Source organism: Dermacentor variabilis, chromosome 1 (genome assembly GCF_050947875.1).
Source record: "Dermacentor variabilis isolate Ectoservices chromosome 1, ASM5094787v1, whole genome shotgun sequence".
NCBI lineage: Eukaryota > Metazoa > Arthropoda > Arachnida > Ixodida > Ixodidae > Dermacentor > Dermacentor variabilis.
Genome location: NC_134568.1, coordinates 214,113,669 through 214,139,713, shown reverse-complemented (window position 1 = coordinate 214,139,713; position 26,045 = coordinate 214,113,669). Strand labels below are relative to the sequence as shown.

General features: G+C 41.4%; 1 protein-coding gene across 3 annotated transcripts in view; it reads right to left on the bottom strand.

The window, feature by feature from the left end:
• The window catches only part of Rhp (GTP-Rho-binding protein rhophilin), a 225,301-nt gene that overhangs the window by 6,832 nt on the left and 192,424 nt on the right, over positions 1 to 26,045 (bottom strand). For all 3 annotated transcript variants that reach the window (XM_075704420.1, XM_075704427.1, XM_075704434.1), the window contains exons 4-14: positions 25,679 to 25,754; positions 21,943 to 22,020; positions 18,689 to 18,813; positions 17,521 to 17,629; positions 13,551 to 13,700; positions 12,484 to 12,582; positions 9,680 to 9,836; positions 7,498 to 7,614; positions 5,627 to 5,821; positions 3,568 to 3,644; positions 200 to 349 (exon numbers count right to left, since the gene is read on the bottom strand). In XM_075704420.1, the coding sequence (XP_075560535.1) occupies positions 200 to 349; positions 3,568 to 3,644; positions 5,627 to 5,821; positions 7,498 to 7,614; positions 9,680 to 9,836; positions 12,484 to 12,582; positions 13,551 to 13,700; positions 17,521 to 17,629; positions 18,689 to 18,813; positions 21,943 to 22,020; positions 25,679 to 25,754 (1,333 nt within the window). The remainder of the gene's footprint in view (positions 1 to 199; positions 350 to 3,567; positions 3,645 to 5,626; positions 5,822 to 7,497; positions 7,615 to 9,679; positions 9,837 to 12,483; positions 12,583 to 13,550; positions 13,701 to 17,520; positions 17,630 to 18,688; positions 18,814 to 21,942; positions 22,021 to 25,678; positions 25,755 to 26,045) is intronic.

Sequence of the window (26,045 nt, the reverse complement as noted above, 5' to 3'; positions counted from 1 at the left end):
CCTCAGGACAAAATATAGTAACACACATTATGTCACAGAGATTTGAAATCTGCCCGTGCCACCATTTGTAGTTTAGATAGTATCTTAACCCTACATATGGCAACATTCAAAGAAGTGCAGTCTAGCATAAGCCTAATTGAAAACTGCTTCAAAAGGCTAAAAGTAACTTCAATGACAAGATTCTGGTTGTGACACTGACCTCTGCAAGGCTGCAAGCTTCGACACCAGCAACAATAACTGGGGAATCTCCTCGCACACTGAAGCCAAAGCTTTCCTTGCCCTTTTTGGTAAGGTGCACAGCCCGGGATGCGGACCAATGGTGCCTGGCAGAGAAGATACTGATCGGACCCTGCAAGAATTTGAGAAAATCACCCTATGCAACCTTAATGCTGCCACTTTTCTCACAATGTGTGCGCTATCTGAATAATGCCAGTTATCCGACTGTCCTCGTAGTCTTGCTTGCTTACAATGCATCGAAACATATAAGTACTTACATTACACAAACATGGCAACACATCCAGTGAAACAATGCCTATGTCACTGCTTCCAGCTGACTAGCATGACAACATATTGCACATTTTCATGAATAATGAACAATTTACTGCTGCATTATATCAAATAGTTTACACATTCGTGCAGTGCATAATTAACCCTTTGAGGGTCGATTTTTTTTGCCATTTGAGACTGCCCAGAGTCGATTTCTTTTGTTGCAGATTCCAAGTCTTCTGAGGGAACTATCTCGAAAAAAAATTACCATAATTTTTCGAGGGTCACTGTAAAGTGAGAAAAAAAATATTTTGTGTTCGTATATATGTACTGTTTATTCATGAATAAAAACAATAAAAAAAGGAGATACACTTATAAGAATAAAAAATTTGATGCATTGTTATACACATAGTTCAAGGCTTAGAAAATGCGCATACAAGAATATTTTGCAACTCTCAAATGTTCCTGCTCTTACACTAATATTTACTTCCATAGCGTAATCGAACTGAAAAAAAAAAATTATGGGGTTTTACGTGCCAAAACCACTTTCTGATTATGAGGCACGCCGTAGTGGAGGACTCCGGAAATTTTGACCACCTGGGTGCACCTAAATCTAAGTACACGGAGTACACGGATGTTTTTCGCATTTCGCCCCCATCGAAATGCGGCCGCCATGGCCGGGATTCGATTCCGCAACCTCGTGCTCAGCAGCCCAACACCATAGCCACTGAGCAACCACGGCGGGTGTAATCAACCTGAGTAAATGAGCACACTCAAGAAAGCTTTGTGGTTGTGTGCCCATCAAAAAAGCAAAACGTGTGACAAACTTCTGCTAATCTTCATCTTATCGCCAACCAGAGGCAATTAGTTTTTGCGCGTCTCCAAAAAAAGAAAAGGAAATGCATGGACGGCGGTATCCTTCCTATGTGCACCCCTGTGAGCACTAAACGAGTGAGAAACAGGCGGTCGCCCTTTGAGCGATTAGTAACGAGATTAGCGCAAGAAGCTGAAACCACCCGTGGAACAAAACCCAGACGGCTGCCCGCCCGTGCGCACGCCAACGCGCGAGCGGTAGTATATACACGCGCCGGAGCAAACTAGCTCCAAAACAAACCATGCAACGAAAACCGAGAGAAAGAGGCGCGAGAAAAAAATTCTTTGTATTCCCACATAGTGGAGCACATGCAAGAAAAGAAAAAGTTAGGAAATTGGCGTGCTTTTTAAATGTGCAGACGGTGCCATAAATATACGGCATCGATCATTTTGGGCTTGTTGGCGGCGCTGCATATTTACGCCATTGACCCTCAGAGGGTTAACCAACATAGAAAGTACTGTACCTAATCTGGTGATTTACACTTAAATAGGTCACTTTGAAAATAAATTTAAAATTACACTAAACTTGCATTTGCAAGCATCATATAACTAGGGCAATTTAGAGTTGCTGTAATATGGCTAATCTAATGACTGAGTATAAGTATGAAGCAGAGCTCCCCATGGTGGGGGACAACAGAAATGTTGCCCACTGCTTCGGTTGACTACTCACTCCTCCTTTGAAGAAAAATTTGGCAATTAAAATAATCAATATCTCCTGTTTCTTTTTTCTAAATCCCCAGATGCTTCTTTATCACATGGAGAAATATTACACAAAAAGAAAAGTGAGGTAGAAGTTTAAAAAATGACACTTTTTTAGTGTGCCGACGTGAAAGATCGGGTAGAAAACTGTGCATCGGGAGGTATCATCACAATGCGGAGCACATGGCTTTCCATTGATACAACGCTGCTATTTGGGAACCATTGTAGGAGGAGTGATTGAAGCTTCAGCCAGCTGCAGTGCTGTATTTTGCCGTGCAAAAATAAAACAAAAATAGCGTAGAAGCTTGAGCACGTTAGTGATTTTGCCAGCGAATGAAGTGATACAGGCCTGAAATAGTGATGATCAAGCTGGGCTCTCACAGACCAATATCCGTTACCCCAGATTGCGCAGTTTCCAGATGACTAGAAAAAGTTGCTGGCAAAATGGGGTGCTTGTCATGCTACTCGTGTTCATGTTTTCCAGCGATGACAATAGTGCCATCACAAAACTGTCATCTTCTGTGACTCAAGACATGATCCAATTCACTTTTACGCTTAGTGCCAAACCTGGGCTTTATGTAATTGCTAAGTAAAACTAAAATTTACTGTTCTAACATGGAACAAGCGGTGTGTGGGAGTACGCAGAGGAAACAATGCTCGAAATTAACATGAACTGCCGAAGAAGAACATGCGCTGTCATGAACATGGTGAACCAATGTTGATGTGACTGATGCACTGCAGTGCATCGTGGCAGAGTTTCAGTGTATACATCCTATTACATTGATCCTTACAACAATAATATGCACCACTAATCTTTTTAAAACACCCTTCAAGAAGAAACATTTATACAAAATTTTAGTGCACAGTACAACATTGCACTTTTAGCAATTAACTCTGTTTTTCCTAGTCATCTTTGTGCAATGAGTGCGTGTGCATTACAGTTAAATTACTTTATGTAAGTTTCATGCAAGTGTAATTATGCAACAGTGAAAATTATCACTTAGGGCAAACTGCCCTTTAGTCCTTTCCAGTCCTTGGTTATATTCAATGTGAAATTAGTATATTTGTGACACATCCTATATTATATTATTACTCACTATTTGCAATTTACTTCTGTTGGTGTTGCATTATCATTATATGTGTTTATCTCAGTACTTTTTCACAGGAGGTGTTTTACAGTCCAAAGCTCTGGAACTTCCTTTTGTATTTTTTGTTTGCATGTATAATTGCTATTAAAACTTCAATTTCAGTTAGCTCCACTTTCATTTCAGCGTTTTAATAAACCTCTGGTGGTCCACGAACATGAAAAAACATGTTTCACTCACTCCACAAGCCATTGCATGCACTGTTACATGAAATCAAGACAGTTATAAAGAATTGGCCACATTTACATGTGCTCTGTCCGCTTCTGCACAAAAGCAGAGTAGTAATATTTCAATAAAAATGAAACTACAACAAAGACGATCAAAACTTTTGATGCTTCGGAATAAGAGCAGGACAGTCACTCACCAGCCCATGAAAGAGGTCCTTTACTTTGTACTGAGTGAAATCGGGTGATGTCAAAGTCAATTGATACTTTGTGGAAGCTGCAAAGAATATTACAGTGGTCTTAGTAAGCAGAACTGCAAAATTTTATTTTTTCTTTAGAAGCATGTTTGCATCATGCTAGTAGGCAATGCATGCAGAGAATTGAACCATGGACAAATTGACTAGTGTGTTCTTGATACACGCAATCTGGCTATACATCATGTTCTTGCCAGTACTTAAACCTTATGCAATCAATACTTAAAGGGCAACTGAAGCACATTTAAAAAAAGTTAGCTTTCAATGAATTTTGTAGTTTTTCACCCCCTGAAAACAAAATTCATTGTTTATCAGGGCATAAGTCATCACAAGCTGCTTAAATTTAGCAAAAACGAGTAGCCGTGACCGCAGGAGACTCCGCGGGTTGGTTAATTAGCTCAGATTGGCGAAGAAAATCGTGACGTCATCCAAGGTACTGCTGAGGCATGTGATCCGAATACAGTGCTAAATGTCCTGTACAATCCAAAACACTAAACTAGGATTTATATTTCGTCTGGAGCTTGTTACTGCTGTGTCCACCCTCAACTCAGTTTGTCATGAACACGGCTGTAGTAGTTTGGTAGCCACAGTGCAGTGAGGCATGGTGCAGGGAGCAGTGAAACAGTAGGCCAATTGCTACGCTGACAATGTTTATTGCAACTACTTTGGCGAGCCTCAAGTGAGCCGCTGTGTTCTGCTCAGCAAAAGTGAGGCTGTAAATGTCTGCACAGAGCTGTAGCTAGGATTTCCAAGCTTCCAATTAAAGAAACAGTTCAGTTTCCCTTTAACACAATAAACAGCAATAAACAACAATATTCTATGACATCAGTATCCCCATATGTAAAAGACTGAGGGATACGTTTTTTTTTTTCAATACACGTCAGAAGGCAACAGTGTTCAATGCAATTTTATCAAATGCATCAGCATTGCTTGTCAAACAGTTTTCTTAGCGTTCATATATTCTGAAGGAAAAAAAAGACAAGACTATTCTCAGAAAGCTACCCTCTCGGCACTATGCTAGCGTAATACACTGTGGTTGTCTTCCATTAATTTGATGCAAATTAGTTAAACCAAACTTATATGTTCCAAAAGGTAACCATGCTTTTTGAAAAGTAATATTGAGATATTGCATTCATTTCTGTTAACATGAGTGTCCTGAGTTTCCGACATATATCTACCTCGAGCCAGTACTCGACACATATGCAACCAGTATAAAAATAATAAATTATGGGGTTTTACGTGCCAAAACCACTTTCTGATTATGAGGCACGCCGTAGTGGAGGTCTCCGGAAATTTTGATCACCTGGGGTTCTTTAACGTGCACCTAAATCTAAGTACACGGGTGTTTTCGCATTTCGCCCCCATCGAAATGCGGCCGCCGTGGCCGGGATTCGATCCCACGACCTGCAACCAGTATACTGGCAGTGTTTTCACAATTGGACCACTATGCATGTGACCACTCAGCAGTGACATGCACCTCATAGCATATGGAGATAATCTGCACTTATATATGTTACAGGTGTCAAAGATGTCAACACATAAAAAAATTGTTCGGGATGATTGATAGTTGCATTTCAGCTACAATTTAGCCCAAGCACTGAAAATGCTTGTCACCAATTAAGTTATATTTCGTACAGTATGCAAAATAAAACATAAATAATGGACTTCGTCCACATTACCACAAATTTATTTTCTGTATTTGTCACAGCTAAACACACTATATATGCATAGCACAGCCTCCGCTAACCTCGCCATGATGATGATGATGATGATGATACGAGAAATGGCCCACTTACAAAAGTAAAAATTCTTGAAAGGTGAAAGACACACTGGCACCAGGTGATGTCTGTACATTCTGGTTACTCGATGAAAGTATGACATTAACCTGAATCAAATCAATAAAAACCTACTGGTGCTTCATGCAGCAATACCTGCTATACGATGAGAGCATGATATGCCTGCTCGATAACGCAGCCTCACACAGAACAGAGCGAAGCCCACTGACCTTGAATTTGAGGTGGGTCTAACACCTCCTGGAAGTCATCTTCCTCCTCGAGGTCAGCATAGCGCTGCAAAGCAGCATCATGGTCAGCCCGTAGACGCCCCAGCAGGTTGTCCACTTGGCGCAATTGGCGACACATGCGGTGAAGGCGCAGTGCTTCTTCGTGCAGTAGGAGAGCCTCACGCAGGTGGGCCTTACCTGGAAGCCACAAGTACACCACACTCATTAACCAAACCTCTGCTATATATAAATGCACTTTTGGGGCATTGGCAATGAACTCATCAAGATGAGCTTCTTCACGCTCAGATGCATATCAACCGCAAGTTGCTATACTATAGCTCAAAGCACAATCTGCTGCAGTCGACTTTTGCTAATTTGATATTGATTAGTTAGACCTGCATTCAAAAGTTGTGAAAAAGCACTCTTGCAGATTGCAGCATCTCCTCCCTTCCCTCACTTTCTAGCATTTCAATTATAGTGAACTTTTTAAGAACGCAAATAGCTCTTCACTCCTGTGTGCCACCTTGATTGTTGAAGGAAAAAAACCAGTTGCAAAACACAAAGGACAAGAAAAGAGGTTGATATCACAATGACTGGACTATCAACTGATCTTTATTAGAAACGGCGTAGTCCCAGCAAGGCCAGCAGAGCATGCGCAACAGCAGCATCACAAATCACAGAGCATGGAAAGTCAAGTTACTGCATCTATCGCAACCGATCTAAAAAGGCAAATTCTTTTTTAAGTAAGCGCACCAAGGTTGTACTAATGCAGCCATCACCTAATAAACTGATATAGTACGCTTCCAGGATTTCTCGCTATTGTTTGCCCTTACCCCTACTAGGAATCATTACATTGCTGAACAAAAGGTAACAGCCCTTTGTTCATCTGTACAGTTTGATTGTCTCTACTCTACTCATCTTGATTGTCTTGAGGGAAACAAACTATTACTTTTGGTATGTGTCATGACAACCCAAGCGACATTAGCTTACTTTTTCATCTTTCACCCTCCCCTCCTGCCATGTGCATGCTTTATCATGTGCCTTCCAACATTGGCTGCGTGGAAAGATGGTGCGCATGAAGCCATGATCCTTCTCAGCTCACCCTTGGACGGTTTCCCGCGAACTCATTGCACACGGTGTGCAGGGCACAATAGAATATTATCGTGCTTGGACTTTATACAGAACCTAACGGCAACACTGATGGCAAAAATTCACCTGGAGTGTCCACATAATTGCTATCACAATAATAAGGTGCAGTTTGACAAGATTCTCAAACCTTAAAAGTACTGGTAAAAAATTGAAAGAAAGGAAATGTCAAAAAATGCCACTTTCGGTTTAATTGCACGCCTCATTAAAAATGCGTTGTAGATTTCAAATATATGTGACATACTGGTATATAGTGGTATTAAATTAACAAGCTTTGTGTGACGATGGCAAAAAAGAAATGTACATTTTGTTGTACATTTTGTAGTACATTTTGTTGTACATTTTGTAGTACATTTTGTAGTACATTTTGTAGTACCATAGTACCATGTGCTACTTGTACTACAAACCCAAAAGTATCAGTTCAAATGTTCGTCCTTAGTAGCAAAAAGGAGGAGCTAACCACAATGTTAAATATAACAAAAAAGCATGCCTCGTTACTGCATTCAAAATCAGCAGTGCAACATGCAAATGAGAGAGACTCTTCATTGACAGTTTTTGATCATATCTTCTCAATTAATGATATATTCCCAAGAGAACACATAGCGTTCACAGGACTCTTTAATTTGGCCTCTCAGTAACTTACACCATTTCTGAACCAAGCGTGAAAGTCATGGGCAAATTGTTGGAATTAAAATTCAGCAGTGTAAATGGCAGCATACGGAACTGACCTAGCTGTCGTCTCTCCTCCAAAGTTTGGGGCACTCTGATGTCAATGCATGTTGAATTGCTCTGCTCTTGGACATGCAGAAACTCAAGAGACCGCCTCAAGGCCTCATCCAAATCCCCTGCAAAAAAAGCAACAAAAAAATTTTAATTCCTGTTTCACAAACTACTACAACAGAGCAGCTTCATTATGATCTGCTTAGTGCGACAACTAATGATAAATGTGGCATAAAACCTCCGATGTCACAAGTTCATTGCTTCCATCACAAATAAAAACAAACTATAATATACAGCAACATGACAAACTTGAAACTTGAAAGAGGGGAAAAGATTATTTTGGGCAGATATATAGTGCAGTGCACAAAGAAGTGTTGATTAGTTGAAGGAAAGGGGGACAACATGTAGAACACGTGGCAAGCAGACAACCACTGTCTTTGTAACATTGTAGGAACAGGCGATTCAGAGTTGTGTGTATTTCCTGGCAATGCCCACTGCTTTTGGCCTTTTGATCCAACACCAATTCCGTAAGTGCGTATCTTTAAAAACTATGTGCTAGCTATACAAAAGCAAAAAACGGGATGAAAATTACATATATATGTGTATATATATATATATATATATATATATATATATATATATATATATATATATATATATATATATATATATGGTATCAGCTCTCATGGAAATAAAACTAACTTAAATGCAAAAATAGATGACACACAGTCAGTGTTAAAGGGTCCCTGAAGCACCCCTCAAGCTTGGTGAAAAAACAGTCTGCCGATGGCATACGATGATGCGAACATCGCAGCCAAATTTTGCACTCATAGACGGCACATGAAGCTCGCAAGCGGAGCACGAAGTTACCTTTCTCTCAAACGCTCCCTTTTCAACAGAGGCCTGCACCTCACTCTTTACTGGACGCTTCATTTTTTAATATAGCAGATTCCCACATGCGGGTGCTACTGGCCAATAGCTGACATCAATCAAGAAGAGTGTTTGGATCAGTGTGCTTCTTCCTACTGTTGCTGTGTGCATTTTTGACACACTTTAATTAACAGGCTGAACTAAGCCAAAACATTCTTTCGAGTTTCGATAAATATTATGTACTTCCAGAAGAAGCGGACTATCCTCTGCTCACGCTCGGCCGCGGCCGCCCACGTAGGAATTAAACATTGGCCACCCTGCTTATCGGTGTCGTAGCCGTCGGGTCTCGCTAATTTCGACTAGTTTTGAACACTCAACTACCTCGACCCACACGAAACTGAAGGTCAGACCACACACACGTTTGCCAGCGCGCATTCACTCCTGGCTGCTCCAGGTTAGACGCCTTGGCAGACTTATTGATAGCGCTTCAGAAATGCGCAAGTTGTATGTGTCTACTATCTGCCAGTCAAGCTGCTGAAGGACAAAGCCAGTCCGCACCACGCAGCGCGACCAGACTGGAGCATATAAGAGTGAGCACGCACTCAAGCCCTGTCATGAACAAAGCAAACGTTGTTCATACACACAACAGTTACATGTAACTGTGGTCTGCTACGTAGCATAGATACTGTGGCCACTGCGGGGTGCTGCGACGAGTCCAGTGGCTGAATGCACCACGGCTCGCTGAACGCACTGCAGCTCGCTGAGGACAACTGCACTTGGCTACGTTTGGCACATCGTAGACGCCAAAATTGAAAGTAATGGCGTCTACGTGAACATCCAAAATCAAGTTTGAACTGCGCACCACGGTGATGCTTAGTAGGCAGAGATAAGCATGCCCCGCATGCCATAGCCTTTGCATTGCAAGGCACTGAAGAAGGAACGAGATCACAGAGAACAGGATCATATGCTACCAATGATTGCGAACAACTCCGCTTCTGAACGCATTGAAGTACTTTTTGTCGCAAAGTATTTCTCAAATAGTCCTTTCTGATTTCAAATGCATTTATCGACTTTGATAAAAAGTAATTCAGGGCCCCTTTAAAAGTGAGACATGCATTAAAAATGACACATCAGGTGTCAAGGATATCTCAGTTGTTTGGAATAATTGTAAATTGTATATGTTAAACTTCTGTACAAGCTAAGTGGACATGAAGACTAAAGAAACATTTGGCCACAGACAAACGATGTCATACTTCTCAGAACTCCCACATCGAATAGTTGATAAAATATCATTTGCACATGAAATGGCATCACACCCACCTGAGTGTTCAAGAAGCCCTACAGCAACATAATAGTGTGCTAATGCACGGTAATGTTCAGCCTTCACCAAGATAAGGCTAATCCACGAGTAAGGTACATAGTCCTTGACAGGAGGCATCGAGATAAGCTTGTGCACTTGGGCATAAACCTCGGCAACCTGAAAAAAATGTTGACAGAGTTGGCATAAGATTTACAAATTAAAGTAGCACAATGTTTGTCACACGAGGCAAGAAAGTGAACTTTTGAAATATTAGCCATCATACCAATGAAATTTCAAATGTTAATTTACAACAATATTATAAGCCACTCAGCCAAATATCATTGATCTTTAATGAAGGATAGCTTGGCAGCTTTAATTTCACGTTTCTGTATTAGCTAAAATTTTCATTATGAAAGCAGCTAAAATTAAAAAATAGAGCACTTCCAATTTGAAGTCATACAAGAAAACAGTCAAAATCGTGTCTATCTGCTTTATGGTATAAGAACAATAGCTTTCCTAAGCTCTGACTTTGGTGAAAAACAAGAAATATGAAAAATGGTTTTAAGATTTCATAAGTATCCTAACTTGTTTCGACTGAATGCATACCTCTTAAAACCTACCATGAGCTTATTTTGTACATCTTGAATTCTTCATACTTTTAGGATAATAGCTTCGAGCTTTGTGGAATTTATGACAGTTTTAACTTACAATAGCTCAGTGAATCAGCTTTTCTGTCCACTTAACTCAAACATGCATGAGTGCACCTCTACTGCAGTAGAGGGACATAAAGTGGAATCTAGTTCCCTGACCAACTACTGGAAACTACTGACATTTGGAAGTGCAATGGTGACTGTGGTTTCTCATAATTTTTTTTCTGAAGAAAATAGCGACAATGCACTGCACTGTTGTGGCTCTCAGCAGCTGTCCAGCATGACCTTTTTGAGTTTTTCTCTGAATGGCTCAAATTCTGTGGCCTTCTGATGAGCACAATAGAGTCTTTTTTTTTTTTTAAAGCTAAAGGCATGACAGATTACAGGTCTTAAAACAGCCAGCATTAAAGCAGAAGCGATATTGTAACTGCATGTTTAGTCTATCACTTTTGAGAATATCATTTTTAATGTGCATTAATTGGATAAGCCACCAGACGAGAAGCCCATACCCCCAATGAGATTCTGCAGTGGATTAATACTATGTTCCACAAAATTAAAAGCTCCTCCAAAAGTCATCCTTTGAAAGTGTGGTCTTGATAACATTCCAACATGGTGAATGGAGACGCATCAGAGGGTCATGAAGCTGCCAAATTGTACGATCCATGCTTGAGCATAACCTTTAGCAACCTTTTCTAATAACTTCTGATAACTTTTCACCATTCTCTGGATGCTAGTTGTTACAAGGAAAGTCCTAGAACAACCAATCTAAACGTGGCAGACACACAGCAAGCACTACTTAAACTTGAAATTGTGGTCGCACCTGCCAAAGCCATGCAGATAATGACAAGTTCACTATTGTCCCAAATTAGTACTAGTCTTCTAGCACCTCAAAGTGAAAATCTTGAAGGGATGATAACCAAAAACTGCAAAAATGGACCTTGTCGTTAAAGCTTGCGACTTATTGCACCCTTAAGTCAATGTGTCAAAATTATTGCAAGTGACATTGAATACTACACGCAAACCTCCACAATTCACATGACAAAGGATATTTGCTGTCATGAAGAATAGAGCAAGTTTCTGCCACCAAGCTGCAGAAAGCTTAGGTTTATTTAGCCCTGGACACTATAAGATAAGAGGCATGGGGAGGGAAAGGGAGATCGTCCCCCTAGTGTGCAAATGCCACCGCCACTGTAGATATCATGTTCAGACTTTGCAGACTATGCAGCGATTACCCATCATCACCCACACACCAAGCATTTCAGACAGCCCCAAACACTCCCTTCCTACTGGCGTGTTTAAGAAGACATAAAGGTGTGCAGAGATTAAATATATGTAGCTGCATGACTTACAAGCTGCAATAGAACCCTTTATTTCTCACTTTATGCGTACCTTTACATGCAAGGCATTTCAGAAAACTGAATTCAGAATTTCTTTAATATATAGCAAAGATGCGATAATTAGGCAATTTTTTCGGAATTTTTACCTGAGAGGCTTACAATTTAAGGTGACTCAACAGAACAGTTATGCTACTAATTATAAACGTTAAAATCTTTCTTTATCTGACAGAGTCAGACACATGATCTTAAAGCAAGACTTAAAGCATGTCATCCAATGTTTACAACTGGTTCCAGGCACGCAAACAGCTGACGTTGCTAATTTCTGCAGCATAATAAAGTCTGGTCAATTAATCGAATCAACCAAAACTGAACTGCCAAAGAGCGCAACTGTCATACCCTTACCAGACGCCCATGAGTGACATGACTGTTTACGCTTCATTGTTGGCAGTGCATGAAATGAGCAATGCTCATTTTGGTCTAATTTTCACATTTACTTGTTTACTCACTATCTCAAGTAATTTAAAAATGTTTTGCTCTATCGTAAAACGAAAGCCGAGGTAGTTGCTAAATCATCACAATTTCCTTTCTTTTATTTCTTTTCCAGTGCATGTTCTGAAACACCCTGTATATGTGCATGCACAGAAGAATCAGGGGAACTGAGGGGGCTTGATACTTAGACAAGCAACTACCATATAAAACAGATCTGAAGCCAAGGTAAGCATAGGGGAAACAAACTTTCTTAAATATTTGTATATAGTATTGGTGTGGCATTCTCATATGAATTTCTTCACGTGTGGTTTTCATTACAAGATCACTCGTGGAAAGGAAGCAAATTACCTCTGCTGCTTCTTGGCCCACTTCAATGCAAGTCATGACTCCTTGCTTCTCGACATTGCCCAAGATCAGCTTTTCAAAGAGGCATTCTCGTGCCTGAGCCTGAAAAGGAACATGGTAATCATGTGTAATGATACACATCACGGTTATAAAAAAACAGCAGTGCAATGCATAAACACTAAAAGAAGACACATGACACTACAAAAAAAATTATGTGCAATTATGTGCAATCACTCTATTTAAAAAAGATCATAATCAAACTCATTTTGCTTTTTATCTTGACTGCGTTTTACTGCAAGTTCTTCGCTTAAGCTTAAACTTTTCAGAGATGGCACCAGCCACATGTTTCTCTCATGGCCTCCAGTGGGACCTCCAGATGCACTTCTTTTGAGGTACCATTTATGGGCAGAAGCAAATGCTAAACAGCCTCATGTGTGAAAACATATAATAAAAACTAGTGCTGGCACTAACAAAAATTTATAAAAAATATCAAGACAAATGTACTGCACACATGATCAAGCATTTCCTAGCAGAAGTAATCATCAAAAACAGCAAAGCGTTAACAAAAGCTGAGCTCAGCATTATGCTATTACAGAGCCAGAGAAGCATGCATTGCATTGTAAATGTAATCCATGTCTTTGATCCTGCAATACGACACACAGTACAACACAATAGTAGCCAAGTTGTTTCTTGGCAAAAGATGCTTAGCAGCCACGGAAATTTGCTCACAGCTCCTAGCTAGTGATGCCACATCTTACGTAACACCAGTACTTTTACCAAAGTATATTCATCATATAAGTACAAGTATTATCATGATCTAGCCTGAATGCACAATGCACACCTTCAGTTGCACTGTTTTATATATGCAAGGTCTAAAAGCAAACAGCAATGGTCTCGGGCATTAGCCACACAAAAATTCCATGATTATTAATGTAAATGATAAATGGATTACACAAAATTTCAGTTAAGCATGGAACACAATCCTGCGCCTAAGTAGATTTGCAAATGTTTACATTATTTCTCTGAGGAACAGAAGATTTAAATGAAGCCATAAAGCACATGCTACTTACCAGCATTACATGGGTAAGCACCTCCAGTGTTTCAGCACTGAGGTCCATGCTAGGTGGCTTGCTAAAGTTCTCCCGTATGTAACAAAACATGCCAGCTGCTCGCAGAAAGCTGTCCACTGCCGAATCTATTCCTGTGCTTTTTCCACGATCCTATATAAAACAAGAAGCACAGTATAAAAAAAACAATAGAACCGCAGCAGGAACAAAACCTCTTAAAATAAGGTCTGGCTGGCTACAATGACAGCAGTTTTCTGAGACCTTCAAGTTTAGAGTAACTGCGTTTTAACATTTTCCTCATCACCAGAAATATGCACACTTTCAGTGCTTTTGCACGAGGTCGCGGGATTGAATCCCGGCCTCAGTGGCCACATTTCGATGGGGGCGAAATGCGAAAACCATGTAGTTAGATTTAGGTACATATTAAGGAACCCCAGGTGGTCCAAATTATTCCACAGTACCCCCCCTACAGCGTGCCTCATAATCAGATCGTAGTTTTGGCACGTAAAACCCGATAATCTCTCTTTAGTGCTTTTATGTTTCATTGTTTTATTTCAGGGTGTATTAATTGCAACAAATACTGCAATACAAAAAACCTTAGCTGAATCATTTATATTTTGAATGGAAGTAACATGGAAGAAATTGCCGAGAAAGTTTGAGAATTCTTTCGTCAAATTTCAAAGAAGCACCTGAAGTAATGTGAAATGAATAATTTGCGATTTTTACTAAATGTACCAAGAGTAAAAAAATCTTAAATATACAAAATTTGTGCCTTGATCCCAGTTTCCAACCAAAGTTAGACCACACCAAAGAAGAAAGAACAATTTTATATATATACATATGCACAGGGGGTGTTTTATTTTATCGTTAACATAATTTTTAAGAATCACCCATGACATGTAGCACAGTTCTACTTCTTGAGCTAGATTACCCTCAGAGGCAGACATTACATGAACAAGAAAATGAAAGTGAATATTTGAACAATTAGACAGATTTGGGCAATAAACTCTTAAACTAATTGCTTTACACCATATACTGCAATTTACAAATTGTAGCTGGCAACTTTTAAAGTCATATCCGCTATAGGAACAAATTCTGAGCATGACATCAGTTTGGAGATATGCATTCCCAAAGTTTGCAACAAACCGCATTGGTGTTCCAGTAACTCTTGAGCATCAACACAGAAAAAGGCCTTTTGTTAAAAAAAATAATAATAAGGCACAACAGTGCAGTTTTACAGGAAGTTTGACTGTGCTTATATCAAAACTGATGCTAGTTTCAAAATTCGTTTCAAGTGGATGTACCTTGTGAAATCACTGGCTTCTATTTCTATTTGCGATTCGAGAGCTAAAGTAATTAGTTGAAAAGTTAATTCGTGAACTTTTGTTAATTGGTCAAATATGCATATTGATTTCCAGCATAAGTAACATATAATTTTTTGATTATTCCAGCTCAATAAGTAGATTTGGCCTGAATGCCAGGTGCGATTTAAAAAAAAAAATCTGTTAACATTAAAATAAAACACTGGGTATATGAGTGCAGGGAGCGAATGTTTTGACTTTTTGCAGCAAGCACCTGGTTCCTTCCTTTCTGCATTCTTTAGGGTCTTGAAGCAATAGTTGTCAGTTTGAGGTACATCCATTAACCTACTCGTACTTTATTATGATGCTCGATCAGCTTCTCTCTAAGTAAGCTAGCCTAGTTGTGCATCTTGAATTGATGCTGGAGCGTTCACATGTTTTGTAGAGTATTTCTAGTAATGAATATCTGCACAGGCTATGTTCAAAAAGTAAGAGCTCAAAATGCTAGGTAAGCTTCTGGGAAAGGTTGGTCTGAAATTGACTACATCCTTTTGTGTAAGAGAAAACTTCAAGCATTTATCATATTATGCTGTAAACACGCTGTTGCAATGCTAATGGATGAAACCAACTCGCACCAAGAAACAAATTAGGTTGCACTTGATACCATTCAAACATAAGTGAAACAATGCTTGCTCCTGAGCATGTACCAACATTTGAGGCATCGTCAAAGCAGCATAGATGTCAGAGTGGAAAATAAGAAAACTCGACAGAAATTTCTGTGTCTTTACTGCTGAAAATTATGCAATATCTTCAGTTGCCTTAAAAATTATATAGATGAGTCAACCACAGTACACATTTTGAATTGTTTGATATGGGAAGTGTGGGGAGTACTCGAGGCCAGTTTTGACTATACCTCCTGTTGAGTTAATTTTAGAGACTCCACAATCTGCCGAATACTATCAACTCTAAAGAATAGTATAAGTGCCATCTCCATTTCATACGGTGCATGGCATTGCTCGTGGAAGAGCTCTGATCGCAATGTTTTAACATGGTGCAAACCTGTCAATCAAATTGATCCGATTTCCTATGGTCCAGTAAGAAAAGTGTTCAAGGGTTTAACGTAAATGAAAGCAGTTGGGCACAAAAGCAAACAACAAATGAAATAATGAGGCTTCTTTTATGCTCAGGCTGTGTTTCTTAAGTTATCAAAAAAATAAATAAAGGTTACTTCCAGTGTTTTTGAAACAAAGGATGCTATGGTCTCATAGAATGCTACCAGTGCTTTGGTTTCTAAGAGAACAAGACTGAACCTGTGGCAGTGGCAGCAGAGCAAGTGGGCCATTGCTCCAATAAATTAAGTACAACAGAGGATTGGGGAATCAGGATACCTGAGATTACGAGCCAATATAACTAGCTAGTAACCTTAGGGGCCTTGAACCACTTTTTATAAAAGTCGAGAAATGCATTCAAAGTTAAACTATTTTAAAAATTACTTTGGCACAAAAAGTTCTTCAATGCATTCACCCCAATCAGAGTTATTGGCAATCAAACACATCGTTCGCAGTGCTTCCGCTCTTTCTTCAATGATTTGCAATGCGAAGGCTATGACAGAGTGGGGTGTGCTTACAACACTCCGCCTACTGAATGTCATCGTGGCGTGCAGTCCAAACTACTTTCAATTTTGGCATCTACAACATGCCAAACGAAGCCAAACACAGCTGTCCTCAGCGTGCCGAAGTGCGTTCAGCCAGTGGACTCGTCATGACACCCTGCAACAGCCATGGTATCTATGCTACGTAGCTGACCTCAGCGGCGTGCAACTGCAGCATTTGCTTTGTGCACGACAGAGCTAAAGTGTGCGCTCGCACTCATATGCTCCTGTCTGGCTGTGCTACATGGTGCCGACCAGCTTTGTCCTGCACCAGTTTCACCGACAGATAGCAGCCACATCCAACTTGTGCATTTTGAAGCACTATCAATAGCTCATTACGAAGCGAAGTTTGCCAAGGCATCTAACCAGGAGCGGCCAGGAGTGAGCCCATGCTGGCAAGCGTTCGTGCGGTCTGACCTTAAGTTTCAAGTAGTTCAAGGCTAGCTGAGCGTTCAAAATTAGTCGAAATTAGCGAGACTCGATGGCTATGGCACCAATAAGCAGGGTGGCCAAAGTTTAAATCCTGCGCGGGTGTCCATGGCCGAGCGTAAGCAGACGATGGTCTGCTTCTTATATCATCTGCTCCTTCCGGAAGCATATAATTATTATCTAAATTCGAAAGCAGATTTACACTTACTTCAGCCTGTTTATTAAAATGTCTCAATAAATACACACAGTAACTGTAGGAAGAAGCGCACTGTTCCAAACACCCTTCTTGACTGATGTCAGCTATTGGCCTATAGCAGCCACAAATGAGAATCCGCTATATTATGAAATAAAGCGTCCAGAAAAGAGTGAGGAGCAGGCTTCTGTTGAAAAGAGAGTGTTTAAGAGAAAGGCGACTTCGCACTCTGCTTGTGAAATCGACGTGCCGCGCACAACTGCAAAATTTGGCTGAGATGTTCACACCAGCATATGCTATCCGCTGACTGTGTTTTTTCACCAAGCACGTGGGGTGATTCAGGGCCCCTTTAAGAGCATACAATACCAAAATAGTAAATTTCTAAGGATCACTACTCACTTGCTTTGCACCTATTTGCGTGTATAGTGCCGCAATGTTAAACAACACGCTGGCTTTTTCAAAGGCAACCGTCTTCTGTGTGCTTGGAACTCCAGTTAGAGAGTCAAACCTAAAAAAATTAATAAATACAAGACAGTTTGTTAAACACTAATTTAGCACCTTTAACCAACAAATAGAACCATTTCATGGAAGATGGATTTCAGAATATGGCCTGTGCACATCTCACATCCCAGCACATGGCCATCTAGGGAAATCATACCAGTACATGTTCATAGTTCTAATCAGTCGTATACATTCCAGTACACAATAACTTACTAATTAAATTAACAAGCGTGGTGTCAAGCAAGCACAGGCAAACATGAACAGATCTCACTGAATGAACGCAAAGAATCGCTGTCACAACGCTGGCGTGATGAAGAGCACAGAGGGGAGCGAATTCCTCTCGCTTCAACCTGTCTCCGAAGCTTGACGTTACACGACCTCCAGCACTAGGTGCCCAGGTAGATAGCACACGCAGCCGCCAGTCATCATGGCAGGCCCAACCTTTGCACCCACTGAAGATTACCTCCAAGATAGGGCACGGGTGGGGTACGCACTCATGTGCAGCTCACCTCATTTCACTAAAAGACTTTATATATATATTATTCAAGCTTGCAGCACAGATCCAATCAAAAGTATTTCAAGATGATGTGACATGCTTTGAACATTACTTTTATCGGCGCATTTTGATGCACTTTCTTGTTGTGACAATTGTGCATGCAGTGCCTGAAAGGGATGTGCACATTTTTTAAATGCCCTTAAAACAGCTTGAAATGAATCCTAAGTTACTGGTTCTTCCATTGTAGTGTCTGTTATAGGTGGAATTACTGTCTTTAAATTTAGAACAACGAGCTTGTGATCTGTTCAATCACGCGTAGTACTCTTTGCACTGTTTTTAATAATACCACCCACAAAAAAACTTCAGTTGAGTGACAACACCCATACAACTAAGATGGCTGCCTTTCAATCAACACTATGCCACAGCAAGGATGTTTTGAGTGAATAAAAAGCTCTTTCACTAAAGCTTTGCGAACAATTCAAGCATTGTAATGTTATTGCAGTACCTAAACACAACTTACACACAGTAGCACTGCAATGTTGCTTAGAGAAAAAAGTCCATGTTGCCTACCACTCAAAGAAGATGCCCATGCTGCGATTAGGGGGGAAGAAACGCCTGTCCACAAAATAAAGCAGGTTGTAGTACTCAAACAAAAGTTGAACACCAGCCTGGTCCCGTGTTGGGGTGCGGGCAGCCTGCACAAGAGAAGCCACAGTTTCTCAAAACAACGTAGAGCTTCACTTCCCAAAGCGATATGGTCGTTACAGGAGCTATTGTTGTTAGGAAAGGCTGCAGGTATTTGTTTTTCATAGCCACGAGGCCTTTAATAAACATGCACAAAATGAGCAATATATAGGATTAAATATAAATCATGTTCAACTAAAATATGGCAGCCATCACTACAACCGGAAACATGAATTGCGCACTAAGCAGCAGAATGCACTATCTTTTCGCAGCTACAGGTGGTGGTCTGCAACAACCAAAGGCATAAAAAATATCAGGCTCTCTTAAAACTAGAACACTATGAATTGAGCTGTGATCAATTCTGTTTTTGTATTAACTGCTTTTTAGAACCAAAGATTCTTCCTGCAGTTGCTTTATGCCATAAAATGCCAAGTTCATCTTTGCAAGAAGTATTTACTATAGTACTTAATGAGAAAAGTTATATTTAAGCATTTCTGCACACTATGTGTTTGTTTGAAGTAACAGTCTTTGCTCATTAAAATGGTACTTGTCATAATGATGCCAATTCAAGAAAAGCAGATAAATGAAACCATGAACTTCCTCGTTCAGTGAACATGCAAGCACCTTTACTGTGGCACAAATGTCACGGTGCATCAAAATTGACTAAACCAAAGCCCTTAATTCTTGGCAAAATTTTGTCTTATCTCCAGATATTCACAACTCAGTCAAGTCTTGTGAGCATCAGCTTCCATTCAATCCTTCCTCAAACTTTTGCATTCTAGTTAACATGTGCAAACTATCGAAATAATAGAGCATTGACATCAATAAAAATGTGTGTGAACTGCTGCAGTAGGTGGAGCCTCACTATGCAGTACAATGGATGTAATGATGTATTAATGATGCCCATTGTGCAGTTGTTTGTGGTGTAATTTTGTGAACAAACTAATATGCTCAAAAATGAGCAACAGCAACAGTAGAACTGTCAATTCACGCACAAGAGAAATAAGTCATGAAAGACGAAGAGAAAGAACCTCTCAGTTCCGCTCACAGCTGCTCATATTTTCTGTCGATGAAAATCCAGGGAGCAGAAAGTCACTCTGCTCAGCTGGGTTACTGGTATGATTACTTTTTCACTTGGGTAAATCCTAACAGTGTCTTAAGATCTACTTTCATCCTTAAGAGGTAGCTTTAGCACGGGCACTCTTACTTGGGTGCATGGCAATGGAGAAATCATTTTTCTCGGCAACCAAAGCACCGAATTTGATTAGGCTTGTTAAATTTAAGAGGGAAAGTTAAAATCTAGTGATTGCAGGAAGCAGACTTTTTATTGAGGCAGTAAATTTTTTAATAATAAATGTGAAAATTGCAGAATTTCAAGAAACGAAAATGTGAAGTTTGCAACTGTAACTCAGCAATGAAAAATAACATCGCAATTCTATAAACTCCATCTAATAATACATCAAAAGCAGACAAAATTGATATAGACCCCTCTGAAGTATACCATTAATATGAGAGCAAGACTTTTGCAAAATCCTTGCAAATATTGCAACAAATTCACGTAAGCTGTAAATTCATATGTGCACTTTGTGCACTGTAGATGCTCTAACCGATGCAGTTTACAGAACTGCGATATCTGTTCTTGGTGCAGAGTTGCGGATTTGTAAACTTTTTGTTTTCTTTTTTTAGCTTGTCAATATTCATCAATTTTTGCTAAATGTTCCATGCCCTATATCAAAATTCTGCTTCCTATAGTCACTAGAATTTAACTTTCTCTGTCGAATGCAACAAATTTCATTAAAGTTAGTCGAGGGGTTGTCTCATAAAATCATTTCTGCATTTTACATGGATTTGAATAGGTGGCATCAGAGTTAGCCCCAAGTTAAAGCTTCCTCTTAAAGGGACACTAAAGGCTAATACTAAGTCGGCATGGACTGTTTAAATACCATACCAGAAACCTCGCAACGCTTGTTTCGTGCAAAAGACTTAGTTTACGAAAAAAATTGCATCTGAAGGGTCCGGACACTTTCTTTTGCAATTCAAATCTCCCGCCGCCCAACAGGGGGAGTGGTGACGTTGCATATGCCATCACCGCCCTTTGCTGCCGTCGGAGAGTAAAACGGCACTCGATAGACGGCGGCACCGAGCCAAGACAGAGCGGCGGATTCGCCGCTGCAGCTGCTTTTTGGTCAAGTGGCGTGGACCGTTCGGGCATCCCGCGACATCACATGGAAGGTGAATTCTCTGCTACTTGCAGTTTGTGCAAGTTTTGCAAGGCAGCAAAACCCCTGCAGCACTATGCGATCAGGAAAGTACTGAAATGCAAAAGCGTTGGTGGCGCAGAGTCGAGTGAAAACTAAACCTTTCGACCGCCCGCGTGATTGTCAAGGGCAATTTTATGGAGTTCTTTTGTCTAAACATGAAATAGAATGGACAAGTAGTAGTTTATTTCTTCTTATAATACAATGCAATTATGTTTTTTGCAACCAGTGGTTGCAAACTAGTGATAGAATTTAACTGAGGAGTGCTTTTGTCAACGGGCAAGTACTTGAATGGGAGTCTCTAATCATGTCCTGTATTTGCCTCAATTTCTCGATTATTAACATTCTGTTTGCGTTAATATTGACGCCTTAGAGATTCCCAAGCACTAATCTATCACTTTAGCTTGACTTAGTATTTGCCTTTGGTGTCCATTTAATATCACTGATTTACGAAATACATTTATAAAGAAGAAACACCAATACTGAAGTTGGCTTTAGAACCACTTCTTTGAGAATATCAGCTTTAAAAGTAAGTGCTGAATTCTCCACTACCCCCATATTATATATTATTTGTTTTAAATAAATTATTTCCATATTAACATATACAGGATGAGCCGGTAGCACCCAGCTGTCAGTAGCAGCTCATTACGCTTACAGGTGCAAGGTATATTGTTCATACAGTGCTACACCAACTGCACTAGAAGTGTACAGCTAATAATAAAGTGAAAAATTTCATAATATATCCTGTTAATAGGCAACACAGACAATTATCAGCTAATCAGCAGTGTCCATTAGCTTAAGTCAAGATGTAAGAGCATGCACAGTAAGCAAAGCACAATGTGTTACCAGTGCAAAAGAAAAAAATAATCACAGCTCACTTACCTGCCGAACATCCATAAATTCTTGAATCGCGCTGTCATACACAGAGCTATCTTCACTGTAGTGTTCCATAATGAAGTCCTGTCAGGAAATGGGCAAGATATAATATCACCTTTGCAACATCATTTCATGTGTAATACACACATCTGACCACAAGCATGCAGGTATTACAAATATGAGTATAGACATAGTTCTACCACCATGACATTTGTTGATAGAACGTTGGTATACTTGGTAAATTCTGTCAGAAATGTAGTACTGGTCTGACATAAGATAAAACAATTATTGCTGTTTGTGTTTAATTATTTATCAATTTCTTACAGGCCTCTTATGAGGCATTCGGTAAGAGGAGCATCACCGTAAGAAAAAAAAAACAATTGTAGGATGTCGTGACGGCGGTACACAAGCCGTGCCATTATCCCTACATTTATTTTGGCAGACGGGTGAAGGCGGCGACCAGCGTAGCAGGCTTCCAGAATAACACTGCGCGTGGAGAGCTTGCGCTTCAAGCATGCGTTGCCCAGCTTTATTTTTCTCTTCCTTTAGCAGCTGGCACCAAGGTGCTGGCTGAGAGCGCCGACCATAGCATCCCCGCATTGCAGCGTCGGTGGGCACTACAGGGCCCACCGACGGCAACAAGGCGAGTCAGTGAAACCGCGTTTCAAAAGAGTCTGTCGTCAGTCCAACTAGTCAGCGTGAAGGGCATCGAGTGACAGCCTCAGAGATCAGGTAGGTGGCACTGGGTGTTACGTAACGAGCAAGAGACCCAATGAATGGACACTGGTGGGACGAACATGCCAATTTGATGAGATGACGGTCGGAACATTTGTCCCAAGGACGGTGGAACAGCGAAGCTCACGAGGCGAATGGTGCATCGACGGTGCCTCCACTTGCGCTGCCGGCAGCGTATCACAGACCGCATTGTTGCACAGCGTGTAAGGTGCGCACACGAGCAATTCAGTCGAAGCTCTGGACGGGTCACGATGGGTGCATTGCATGTGGGGGTACCAGGGGGGTACTGGCCGGTTCCCAGGGGGGTGCCCTGGCTGGTTTACATCCATATCACGGCGCATGGACCGAAATGTGTGGGCTGATCCCGTAGACTGTGCAATACCGGGCCAACCTAACTTAAGTTAGTATTTTCGGTACAAATAGAACCACATAAATTCGGCGTTGTAAGACAAACACCACATAAGAAAGTGCACTTAGTGTAGCAAGTTAGCCTTCATGTGCCTTATTTGTTTCAAATCCTGTTTGATTAATAATGAGAGGGAGAAAGAGTGTGGCAACAGCACCTGTGCACGTGGCCTGCGCTTCTGTGGTTATAAATGGTGGTATACTGATACTAGAACCAATGATAGAGGGTGAAGGCTATCGTAGTGAAATATGAATAGAACATCGCCCCGGTCCTGAACACTAGCTAAAATACCCCAGAAAAATTATTCATAGAAATTGTTGCTTTCTGCAGGTTTTACATGAGATTCTGAGTACAAAAGTATCATTTTATTGTGCACCATGGGGCTCCATTTTATGCGCAAGCGTAAATGACCAGCTAGCGCAATCAGCGAATGTTTGTTGGAAGCCGCGAAGGAAGCTGAGGAGGAAAGCGCCTGGAGGGGAAGATAATCGCGCGCTGGGGGAAGCACAAAGGAGCGCGCTGAATTCGCGGCAAAGCAACACCACCTAGAGGAAAGTCTAGCTTACGTTGAGCCTAGTGGGGAAGGAGAAGCGAGGCGAAGCGCCGCGGAATAGGAAGGTAGGCGCACACGAGTTTGGTTGACCTCCTCTGGCAGTTGCTACAGATTTTGTCTGTGATACGGACGTGCCGGCTTCGTCTCGTGATAACATCGTCCTCGCGCGCGCAAGAAAGCGTGCGACGGTGAGCCGACGATGGCGGCTCTAAGGGAGGAATGGGGGGAGGAAGCGCGCCGTCTTCAGTCGCGCGCATGGCACCGAGGGAGGGGAAGGAGGAAAGCGTTGTACTACGGTCGCGCGCGGTCGCGCGGGCTTTATCTCGAAAGCGATCTGCCTTGGGGGCACAGTCTAGGTAGGCCGACGGCTCATAGCTTTGCATGCGCTGTGTTCTCGCCGCTCAGTTTGCGTTGAAGCGATTGACAGCACGAAGGTGATTTCGCTCGCTGATGCCACTGCGATTCCTCGCGCCAACGTTTTGACAGCGAGCGTCCGCGGTCATTGAGTGTGATGTGTTCATATTTGCCTGTGCGCGCTGACACTATGCTTGTTAATTTAGCTAGTAAGTAAATGTTTACAAGGAGGCGTTCTACTCCGGCGGATGGCGCGGCAGCGCGAACCGTCTTAAATACGATCTGCGACGCGGGTAGTGCAGACGTCTAGGCGCACCGAGGAACGATAGCTTCGTGTGCGCTATAGCATTCACACGCTTGCGCGTCAGCCGCGTTCGCGAAGTGAAACATTACTAACTTTTTTTTGCGATAACAATCATACGGGCACTCCTGGCGCATTTTGCCGCCGTCTTCATGTTCCGTATAAAGTCCAAGGGCGATAACACTGTCGCCACACGTCGTATGCTGTATGTGCGAGTGAAAGCACGCAAGGGAAGCCAACGATCGCGGCTCAATATGGCGCGCACGAAGGGGGAAAGTCCAGAGCAAACGCGCCTTCTTCGCACGAAAGGTCGTGAGGGGGGGAGGGGGTATGGGAGAGAGCGAGGGATGGAGGCGTTATGCTCCGGCACCAACTGCGTATTTCGCGACCGGGCGCAAGGGGAACTGACCATCGCGGCTCAACCTCGCGCGCGACAGGTAGGAAAGCGGAGAGGTGGCACGGGATGGACCGGGGGGAGGGGCGGCTTCGTATCTGCCAACCAGTGCATACGTTGCACGGCCGCGCACGCATGCCGTATCTTGATAGGGATCTGCAGCCGGCTCATACCTTTGTGCGCGCTGTGTCCTACAACACAAAGGTCACCTCGGTCGCTGCTGCTGCCGCACTTGCTCACACCAGCGTTTTGACAGAGTGTCCGCGCTCACCGTGTGTGATGTATTCATGTTTGCTTGTGCGCGCTGACACCATGCTTGTTAATTCAGTTAGTGAGCGAATGTTTCCAAGATTATAAGGCCAATAAAATTACTATTCTTACTTCGTATAGCTGTCTACGAATTCGCTATTGCAATGGATGGTTCACCTTTCAGGCGAAACAGCGACTTTTTTTGTTAGTTACAACCATACGAAAAAAAGCAATAAAGTCAAAGAAAGCATAAATTGTTATTTTTACTTGAAATGTATAATAAGAAAAGAGAAAATAAAAGTGGGCACAAAGACAACTTGCCGTAAGTGATAGATGAAACCACATCTGCAATATCCGTGCGATGGTTTACTATTAAGCTATTACGGCAGCTGTCCATATGTGTACAATGGTAGCCCTGGGAGTGTTAACCATGACGCCACTCAGCCATTGAGGCAGATGTGGAACATCCTTTCAACTTCACGTATCACATAGTACATGAGCTTGGGAGCAGGCAACCGACGAATAAACTTTCATACGCTACCTTGCCATATCAGGCTGCCAAAGTCGAGGCCCTTGCTATGCAATGAGTGAGAAGAATAAGGCAAACCAAGGAGCTCCATTTTTTGTAAGTTACAACCATATGAAGCAAACAGACAATGAAGCTAGAGAAAGCTTCACTTGATCCCGACAGCAAATTAGGACCAAGTGTCAAGCTCAGTGCCCCATAAGAGGTATGAAATAAACACTTGCCTTGAAAGGCTCTTTGAAGTCTATGTCTTTGGTCTCCTTGAGGCCTAGGGGGATCATCGGCACCACCTGCGACTGGCTGCAGAGGTAACAAGCACAATAAGTGAATGTTCAGGTTTTATCATGGCTGATGACAGTCTTCTGGATTTTGTTAAAACTTTATTCCATGCAGTGAATTGACTGTGCATATGAAAATGTTCAATGCAATATAACCACTTGATTGTTATTTTCAGTGAACACAAGAATAATTGCCTTTTTATTAAATGGTAGAATTGCTGAAGCAAACTTGGGGCTGACATATAAGTATTTTATTTTCATTTATCCTATTGCTGCTTTCAAGCTTCAGTCTTCAGAAAAAGAAAAGAAAAAA